Source organism: Malania oleifera, chromosome 9 (genome assembly GCF_029873635.1).
Source record: "Malania oleifera isolate guangnan ecotype guangnan chromosome 9, ASM2987363v1, whole genome shotgun sequence".
Taxonomy (NCBI): Eukaryota; Viridiplantae; Streptophyta; class Magnoliopsida; order Santalales; family Ximeniaceae; genus Malania; species Malania oleifera.
The window spans coordinates 49,906,286-49,917,124 of NC_080425.1; the positions used below are offsets into that span (position 1 = coordinate 49,906,286).

The following is a 10,839-nucleotide window of genomic DNA, read 5'->3' on the forward strand; positions in this document are numbered from 1 at the left end:
GCTCGGGTATCATACAGAGCATACTCAGTTGAATAAAAACTCAAATGAAATTACTTATTCAAAAAATAAAAATAAAAACTCATTTTAAATTAGCTGTATAAGTGCAAACATATTACATGGTACAAGCTCCATATGAATTGATAAAACAAGTAGCAACCAGCATGAGTTTCAAATGCAAATTTTTTTTTCTCAAGAATGCTGGCCTAGAAATCAGAAACAAGTTTTAAAAGGTTCAGTATACAAATCTAGACAATTTTAATTCATATAATCAGCATATTGTCTAGAGGCAACGTACGCAATAACTCGGCTAAGAAAGCTGGTGATAGAACAGATACAAAGGATACACCACTAACAGATCAAAAAGAAAAATAAAATTTAACACAAAATCAAGAACCCTGCTTTAAGGTAAATAAGAAAGAAAATATAAGGCATGGATGGAAATACATTGGTTCCAAATTGAACACAAAAGAATCCGCAAGTACATCAATACTTGTTGAGTAGATGTTTAGGCATACTTAAACCAAGAAGGGACTCAATATCAATAACTAATGAAATGACAAAGTTCAATTACAAAGGAATGATACATGAAAGAATAGAGGATTAAAGAAGGATGACAGCATATTGAGCAAAAACAAGTGAAGCAGAATATGACCAGATACACCAAATATCAAGGCTAAAACAAAATTCCAAAATTTTACTAATCATTTGAGAACTCCGCCCCCAAGGTTCTCGTAGACAATAGTCATTAAGAAACCACGAGGAAATCAGTTAGGCATTTGGTCATCCATCAATTTAAATAAGCTCAATCATCCAAAATAGAGGGTTTACCGTCCTGTCTTGGCTCGTTTCATTCCTGTGCCATTAAAAGGTGACATGCTAGGGCTCATGCTTGGACTCATGCTTGGGCTTTCTTCCCTTAGCGTACCGTTTAGCATAGCCAGTTCCCTTAGTTGTTGCTTCTTGTAATGATCCGAGGTTTCATCCTGAAGAGAAAGGGAGTAAGTAGGAGTCCAGAGAAATTGAATAAATAATGGTAAGGTTGCAACAGGTATTCCCATTCATACCACAGGCTTCAAAAGACTCTCCAATATTGCCACTGCACGATCCAAGTGGGGATTAATTAAATCCTCTGGCAATTCAGCTTCCACCAACACATGTAACGGCTCATTAAGGTGCTCATATCCAGGTTTATCTTTTAGCTTCTCTTCCTGAAGAAAATTTCAGAAGTCTTAGCAAGAAAAATAAAAACAGGCATCAAGAGCCAATGAACATCCATTTGAGTTTTAATCTCACATAATGGATTTTCCCAATATGTGAATGCTCAGTTCAATGAATTTGGAAAGCCCCTCTTACTAGAAAGTCTGGAATGGAGAGACCAAGATAAGTAGGAAATGGGGCAGCTTAGGCAATTGTAAGACCCCATTCTATTGTGAAATTTTTGATAATACAGGATACATGCTTGCTATTAATCATGTTAAATTCACCCAGTTTCTCCTTGAGGCACGCATTCTGAAAGCCCAGTATTTCAAGTTGCTTACAGTCCATTTGCATGGAAAATTGGCACAAACCACATGGATTTCCTGTTTTCCCCATGTTAGATACTCTGCAAGTAAAATCTTGCAACATATTTATTTCAAGTCTCACACAAAATTCAGTTATTTTGTATGCCTCCCTATCAAATTACCATTCAATGTGTCCTTGATTAAATATTTTATATTGAACCAAGAAGATAGTTACAGCAATGCAGGATAGACAAGAGATCTGTAAAAAATGGAAGATTACAAACAGAATGATACAATGGACTCAACATGAGGGTGATAATTTCAATGACTAAATCAATTAAGCAAGAAACTATTTCCTATTGTGTTTCCAAGGTTTGACCAATCCCCGAAGTCATTCCCAACATAAGCCAAATATTGAATTTGAGTCATTTGACGGAAACCAGAGTACATCTATATACAATAACATCTCATACAAAGTTGAAATTGCTATTTTTTTCCCCCTGCTTTCTTCTTCTTCTTCTTCTTCTTCATTTTTCATATTTTTGATACTCATTATGTTTCACTGTTTCATGCCCATTTTGAGTTATTTATTTACTATATTAAGGTTTCTAATGACTGCTCACTAATTCTTGCACTTATGATTATAAATGTAACGAAAAAGTCGTAACATATAACACTATTTGATGGAACTCAAGATTAAAAAAGGCAAAATCAGTTACCTTTTCTTAAGATTTTGCATGCTTGAAAAAGTTTCACAATCATAACACCATCCTGCCACATAAGATTTGCTACGCCCACTTTACACAACACCTCATTGACTAAGCTACACTATTTAAATCATGGAATAGATACTTTGGTCTCACAAAGCAAGCGTGCAGGCAACTCAGTACTCACTAGAGAATTAGGAACAATTCAGGAGGCAACAACATGATGAAACATCATTTCTTTTTGTACAAGTACACCATTTTTCTAATTTATAATTATCAGAAGTTCAATTCTGTTTGTAGCCATCTCCAAACAATTAAGGTGGAATTGTTAATTCACAATGTAGCTATGTTGGGATCATGGAAACTAAAAAAAAATGAAAATTTGAAGGAATTAAAGAGGACAAGAAATATAGATTACAAAAGCAAAATTTATTACTTTTCACCAATCTTGGTCAATTATATTCTTAAACACAAATTGGACAAAATAGTTCTACGTTTTCATGTCTCATTTTTTTCCCCTCCTTTCTCCTCATATTTTGCAAAGTCCAAACATGACATTAATGACTTGGACAGTACCTTTCTCCAAGTCAACAATACCTCCTCTCTAGGGAAAGGCTTTCTATAGAAATTACTATGTTTCAGTAGCCAAAATTCTAAATATCCCAAATTAACTGATTGACCAAGATAATGTGCTTGTAAGAAAAATGTAAGTTCAAAGAAAAGAAAATATGTTAAAACAGGCAATCCTCACTACCCATTAGCATGCTGCATGCTTTGCTTAAAACATCTTACGGGCATGCTCAATAATTATCTGCAACGCCTAGCACAATGCTCCCATGCCATATTAGGGTCTGGGGAGAGGATGATGTATGCAGCCTTCCCTTTACAATTAGAGAGGCTGTTTCAGTGAATTGATCCTGTGACCTTCTGGTATGAGTGCAACACCCTTACCATTGGGTCAAGACTCGCCCTCCATGCTCATCAATTTTCCTGCTCCTAATAGGCCTTAATAAGCCTTCATTGTGTTAGAAAATAGGACCAATAGGGATAGTATTTCGTTGTTATCTGCTCAATTATTTTTAAGCTTTTTCCATCACATCTCTGAGGCATAATTCATTCTTTTTTTAGCAGAAAATCATCTACGTTGAAGGTAAGAATCTGTGACCAAGAATATCTATAAGGTATAACTTATATCAATATAACAATGCAAGGTAAGTATATACAACATTCATATTGACATTGCAATCTAGGGATAACTCAGTGGTTCTAAGCCAGCAGTCAGGTCTCGGGAAGTGGAGGATCCTAGGTTTGATTTGTTTCACATGCCCATTGGGGCTCATTCCAATGGGATTTATCGAGAGATTTGTTTGGTACATATGGGCAGGGTGGTTTGCAAGTTCCGGTATCGACTTGCTCCACCCAAAGGATGGATTCAGATTCCTAATCACCAAAGGAAAAAAAAATCAAAATTTCAAATGTAAGAGAAGATTTAAATCATCATCAGAAAAATATAGATGAGAGCCACTAATGGCATAAGCTACAGCATGTCTTTCCTTTTGAAGAATAAAACTTTGCCAAGAAACAGTAATATACATGCATGATAAATCCTAGCAGTAAGCCATACAGCTCCAAGTCCGACACAAAGAAGAAAGATGCACATACAAAATGAAGAAATAAAGTTTTAAAACATAAACCAACACTATGTATGAGAAAGGATGCAAAGAAGGAAAATATTTAGTGTTCACATTACAAATTCTTTTTCCCATTTTTATCAGCAAGAGCATAAGTGTATTCACTAAAGATAGGACACCAGGGGTGCCACCTGTGTGCAAACTGTATAGCAGTTGCCAGCCACAATGCAACTTTTAAGTCTTCCAACTTAGTTTTACACTCAGCACATTAAAAAGTAATTTACTTCAGTGAAATTGTTCTATCAAAGAAACTGTGTAAATAATATCAACATACCTTCATAGAATCCTTCACTGAACCCCGGCCTCTTATATAAACTCTACACTGTGTCATGGCTTCTACTCTTTTCAGAGAGTTCCCACGTGGTCCCAAAATTCGGCCAACAAAATTATACTAGCATGATTTAAATATGAAGTTATTATTATTGAAAAATAAATTAAATGACAACCCAACTCCAAATAAATACAAAATGATCCTTACACTAGGATACTTTTCCACTGGAACATCAAGTCTAATGACTTTCTTTATGATAGGAGTGGTAGTAAGTCCTGGTCCCCCATGCCAACCCATTGTGGACGCTTGAAACGGGGCCATTCTTTGGCGAAGTCCACCTTCCTGGGGAAAAAAAACTAAAATAATTAAGCACAGATAAAATTTATCATCAGTCAACCATGTTATGATTGCTAATACCACACTGCCCTGTTTCACATAGTTCCAAGAAAGCCTCATTGATGAACTCAGGAATTAGATAAAATAAAATTAATAGTGTAAGCCTTAAGGCTTTTCTGATTCTCTAAAGTCTAAAGACTCTAAACTAATAATTAGGCAGTGAAATTAAATCCTCTCCATTAATATATAGGGATGTAAATGCTAGTGTTTCATTCAATCAGGTTCTGTGCCACCAAAATAATAGTGTCAGGCTTATGGCCACCAGATATCAGGAATCAAGTAAAACAGTTACATATTCTTTCTTGGCTAAAAATGTAAATTACACCCGTAAGGTTTGGGGTCAGTGTCGTTTTCGTCCTACTTTTATTTTTACCAATTTCATCCCTAAAATTTCACATAACTAGCAATATCAAACCTCGAATCCATGCAAGGATCTTTATGAGCAACTTTGCATTGCCACATCAGCACTGAATAGTAGATACCATGGTTGGAAAGAACAAACTTTAAGCTCCATTTTCACTATTGTATCTCTTTTTTCCCTTATTCCATTAATTATTACTCACCTGCCTAAAAAAAAAAAACAAAACAAAAAAACAAAACACAAAAAAGGGGAACTAAGCCATTTTGCCATCCCCATAACAGTGTCTGTGGACTCTCATGACCATCCCTGGCCATCAGACGCACAATAACTGAAAGCATACAACCCAGTCTTCGTTGTCTTCAGCAAACTCATGGCAGAATGACAGCTGAACCAGACGACTAATCCCCTAGAGAAGAAACCCAAAGAATTATGAGGAAATAAAAACAATAAAAACCCCAATCTAAGTGGAAAACAAATGGAGAAGAAGCAAAGAATAGACAATTAGGTTGGTGGTGAGGTAATCAAGATGACTCAGGCAGTGATTTGTGAGGGAGTACGAATTCTATGGAGGTTCCTGGGAAGAAGGAAGAGGAAGATGATGCTGCTGCCACTCAGAACCAGTTGGCATGAGTTGTAAAAATAAAGCTTGGTATGTGTTTTGTGCATTGATGACAGAGGAGTCACAAAAAATTGAAAATGAACAGGAATTAAAATAAATTGTTGAAAAAAAACACAAAAATAAAAAATGCAAATGCAAGTTAAAATGTTTTTTTTTTTCAAGCACGGCAGAGAATGTTGAAGTGGCAACTTTACAGAAATCAGACATCTCTAGATGGACCTAAAATCTGACATTACTAACATTATGAAGCTTCAGGGATGGAATCGATAAAAATACAAGAGGGATCAAGATGACAGCAACCCCAAACTTTTTTGCATGGGGAAATTTAATTTAAGCCTTTTTTCTTTGATCTATCAATTACCAAACTTCCAAGGCATGGAAGTTGTGATTTAAGCCCACTTCTCAACACATGATACCTTTAAAATTTTCAATGAATTTTGATTCATCAATATGAATATGAATGAATTACAGCACCAAATGCATAATATATAGGATTTGTAGCCACCATCAAAGGATAGCATAATGACTACTAAAGTTACATCTATGAACTATACAGAAACTCAATAATTATCTGACAATTCTCAGTAGTCATTCATCAATCCAACACAATTTTGCGTAAAAAACAAAGTCCATTCAGCAAATTAAGCAATAAGTGACATAAAAAGGTTAAATAGGAAAACTTAACCCTATAGTAACACACCAAGTTCCAGCCACAAATGGGAAACTTAATAATAGTCAATGATTTCTTCTTATTGTAAAGATGACGAGAACCGTCAAACAGTTTAAATTTTTAATATCAAGCAATATGCAGATCAAATTGTTATGATTCACAACTTACACTTCAGACCATATTTTTTTATCTTGAAAGCTTGGAATGTTATACAACTGGGGAGAGAGAGAGAGAGAGAGAGAATACCACAGGACGATAACAGAAATTTATGACACATAGCGGAAGACATAAAATAAACTACAACAACATTAAGAACTGTAGGATTGTCCACAATTGCAAGCAAATATCACAGCATAACAGTTGAGAAAATTGAATTCCTATAGAGTTCCAATGCACTACAAAATAAACTCCCAGAACAGGTAGAAAGAATGTTACCTCTGTTTGCATTGCAGACCATCCCTCCATATCCCTTGGTCCTGCATTTGGCTGTCGGCCTAGTGATCTAAGTGGACTCTCCTGTTCAATTCTTTCATGATCCACAAAAATTTGATTGGTTACCAGTCTTGATGCCCGTATGATTTCTGTAGTGAGACAAAAGGGGAACAGGAACAAAGTCACTAAGCCTATAGTGATGATTCCAAAAAACTACCATTCGATTGGCAGTTGAATGAATGTAAGGGAAAGTACTTTCCATGAGCTATGAAAATATTGATAGAATTTTTGTTTCTCTTTTTATTTTTATTTTTTTAAATAGTAAACAAGGAAAGTACATGAAAGAAGAATGAGAGGTGTTTCAAAAGAAAGGAAACCAGAAGGATTAAAAAACAAAACAAAACAAAAATAAAATAGAGTCCTCAAACAAAGAAAATCCTAGAGGACAGAAATAGGCAAAAAGCCTACGGTAGATGTCAACTGGTTGCACTTGCATCACTTTGACAAAAATGTCACTATCTCTAGAAATCTATAACGAGCCCTATAGAAGTAAACAGATGTTGCTAAAAAGATTTAAGAATCAGAGAATGCCAATCTATATCCCCCCATACGTATCAATACTGCTTTACAATTATATGGTGTCAACTCTAAAGATTCTTCTGAAAGAATGATCAGGCATCAACAGATTATTGCTCTGATCTTCTTGGCATAGATAGGTATCAACCAATATTACCTTGGTATCAACATTATACTAATCCATGATGCTTGTAATGTTTTAAAATTTTTTAACTAATTGAACATGAGTATCATATCTTATGGGAAGGTATCCTTAATATGCTTCAACTTTATTAAAAGCACACGACTTTTCATACAGCCATAACAACAACCAAAAACAGCCAATTTTGAGGCACCACTAAAATATCCTGAATTACTAAAATAAAATGAAGTGGAAGTGCATACATGATGATGGTTTGACTCTTATAACCATCAGGAGACTCAAATATAATGCCAATGGCAAAAAGGCAAAGTAACTGAATGTCTAAAAATGCACCCTATTTAAAGATTTTTAAAATCATGTAACCAGAAGTACCTAAATAACTGAGCTGGCATCAGTACCACCTTCTTACCAAAACAACAGTAGATGTGAGCCATGCTTGTGCATCCAATGAGCCAACACAGCCTCTTCTACCACAAAATGTACTTAAGTTCTTTATTTATAATCTCCCAGCTATATATCCATAAAAGCCTTACTAACATGTCACAAACAGATGACTACCTTCATCAATATCTTGCATTTCAGACACAGCAATACACATGCTGTCATGAAAAAAGCAAAATAAACTCCTTCCTTCCCCACCAAAGTTGATACCCGCCCCCAAAAAAAAAGAAAAAGAAAGGGAGAGAGAGAGAACTAAGGGTAACTCCTAACATCATAATCTATGGGGCGACTTCAAGTTCCCACAAATCTCCTTTTCCTTCTATCACTGTGCCTGAATCATCCCTTCTTTTGGTGGTCAGTATAAAGTCCACCTCCTTTACACTGCTACCAGTTTACATCTCAAAAATTCTCATTCTTATATAATGAGAATTTTTACACCCCTGATATCAATGCGAATGGCTAATATTAAAACACTATGATCCTTTTAAAAGCCACAGAGAGAGAGCACCTGATCATCAGGCAGAGCTAAAGGTGCTTCATTCTAATAAAACATAAGCCAAGAGAAAATAGCTAACTACTCCATGTTTGGTTTACAGAAAGGAAGATAGTGAGAATGGAATATAGGGCAGTTGAATTAAAAGATGGTATCATTACCACCACCCTGGGATATTTTAGGAATAGATGCTCCAATGGGGAGATTGGGAATGGTTATCCCCATATAGAAGGTAGGAACAGAATTAATTTTCATGTCCACTTATCTCAAAAACGGCACCATTTTTTTGTGAAGCTAATCCCTTCAAACTCTATTCAACACTATGAACCAAATGTAACCTCAGTGCTAAGCAATGCATGAAAAAACTTAAAAGTGTAATTTATATTAATGTCAATTTTGATATTAAGAGTATATGCAAGCCAGCATTTTAGTCCACTGTTCAAGCAATGCAACTTTCGATATTGATACAGCATTGTACATGGTAAATAATTACAAGATAGCTATGGGAACGATTATTATGCATGCATTCATGTGTTTTCTTGGCTACAAATTCAGCCAAGGCATGCAGTTGGCTAGTTGGATTCCCATTAGATAAATATTAGAGTTAAGTTGCTCAAGATTTTTGGTTTCAACAATATCATGTTAAGTAGCCAATGGTTCACAACACAGAAAGTGTAAACTTTGATGATGCAACCAACTCCGCAACACACAATATACCAAATCAATTAAGCTAATTAAAAGAAGGTACAGTTCCAATGACCTTGACTCAGAAGCCGGCTGCAGTGTGGCAGAACTTGCACAAAAGGTCCCAGTTTTTGCCTCTCTGCCAGTAACTCAGCCAAATACCTGCCACGCTTACACTAGTTAATTCCCATATTTCACAACCATTCCCAGTGGAATAATAGCTTAAGTAGAAGCACAATCTGAGCAATAATTTGCTAATGAATTTAATCAAAGGCATATATGTCAAAACAATTTTAAAAATTAAGCACACAAGTAAATAATAATAATAATAATAATATTAATAATAATAACAAGGGGGGAAAGTAATAAATGAACAAACAACAAACTACCTCAGGATAAAAATTAACACTGGGCATCTTTAAATGGCCCATCAGCAGAATATCAAAGTTAGGTGGGTATATTATAAAACAAGTAAATTGCGTAAAGTCAGTATGTGATGGATATAAATACCTAAAAACCAAAACCACCGACAGAAAGAGAAAAACCCTATCATGAGGTTTCATATGCGAAAGAAGAAATTGCACTACCCTTCGCTAATACAGCACATAATCAAGATCTCTGTTTCTCATACTGCCATGAAAAAGAGAAAAAAAAAATGCTTCTCGAACGGAAATTCAGCTCAACTAAGTGAAATACTTGAACAAGCCTCAGCAGAGTAAAGCTTTCAGTTTTCTAAAAGAAAAAGAGAAAGGAAACAAGAATTGCAGAATTTTGATTTGCAACTTTTCATTTTCCTCCGCTTTCCCAGAGACTGAGCAAAGCAATGGTTAAATTAAAAAACAATCAATAATTAAAAAGGAATGTCGGGCAAAGAAGTAAACCAACCTCTCTCGATCTGTAGGGTGAGAAGAAGACCTGTGAGGAAAGCCATGGACTCCGGAAGGAGAATACTGGATGTAACTCCTTGCTGTGATTCTATCGTCCATCACACAAAACCTCTGTTCTAGCAATCAAGCACCTTCCTCTTCTCTGCTCTGCCCTGCTCAACATTGGGTACCCAAAAAACAACCCAGTAAGAGAGGGAAAAAAAATCAATACATACGTACAAACATATGGAGGGAGAGAAAGAGAGAGATACTCTTGGGAGATTTCAGAGATTCAACTCCTCTCTCGGCGGAGACTGCGGCGAGAGAGAGAGAGAGAGAGAGAGGGAAGCGTCTAGGATACTCTGCTTTGCTGCCTTATTTCTTTATAAATACTGTATCAAATCATTGAATTTGATGTTGTTTTCATATGATATGATGTTAGCATGATAATATCATAGATCTAATAAACATCATTTGTATTCTCGAAACTATACATTTATTAAATAAATAAATGAAATTATTAACTTTAAAAGAATACCTTAATAATATGAATTTTGTGAAGAGATTTTTTTTTTATAAGGTCGACCTAAATGTAAAAATTAAATTAGCCTAATTTTTAAGAATAGCCAGTAATGCATAGCCTTAGTTATCCCAAATAAGGAAGTTTCTAATTATTGTTCATCGTATGTAAAAAGAAAATTTTACTTATTGTCTTCCATTCAAGTTGTTGATTCTATTTTTATTAACAAATATTTGACTTTCGTAAATGCCGATCTTATTCTACCTTTTAAGTTGCTACCTATGATAATAGAAATTAAATTGATGGAAAAATTTGTTGCCGAACTAGAGAATATTTGGTCCTATTTGGTTAGAAGAAAATATTTTTAATGAAAAATTAGAAATATTTCTAAGGAAAAAACATGAGATCTGATTAAGGAGGGAAACCGTTTTTATTTTTGGATTCTAATTTCCTAAAAAAATGGAAAAA

The 10,839-nt window shown here is 35.0% G+C and overlaps 1 protein-coding gene across 1 annotated transcript; it reads right to left on the bottom strand.

The window, feature by feature from the left end:
* Positions 1-431: 431 nt before the first annotated feature.
* LOC131163323 (KH domain-containing protein At1g09660/At1g09670) lies at positions 432-10,299 on the bottom strand. Its single transcript, XM_058119894.1, has 8 exons — positions 10,124-10,299; positions 9,871-10,024; positions 9,062-9,147; positions 6,653-6,798; positions 4,379-4,513; positions 4,175-4,291; positions 1,065-1,208; positions 432-983 (listed from the first exon to the last, which is right to left on the bottom strand). The coding sequence occupies exons 2-8, from the start codon at positions 9,969-9,971 to the stop codon at positions 825-827; spliced, it is 888 nt and encodes a 295-aa protein (XP_057975877.1). The 5' UTR covers positions 9,972-10,024; positions 10,124-10,299; the 3' UTR covers positions 432-824.
* Between the last annotated feature and the right edge of the window lie 540 nt (positions 10,300-10,839).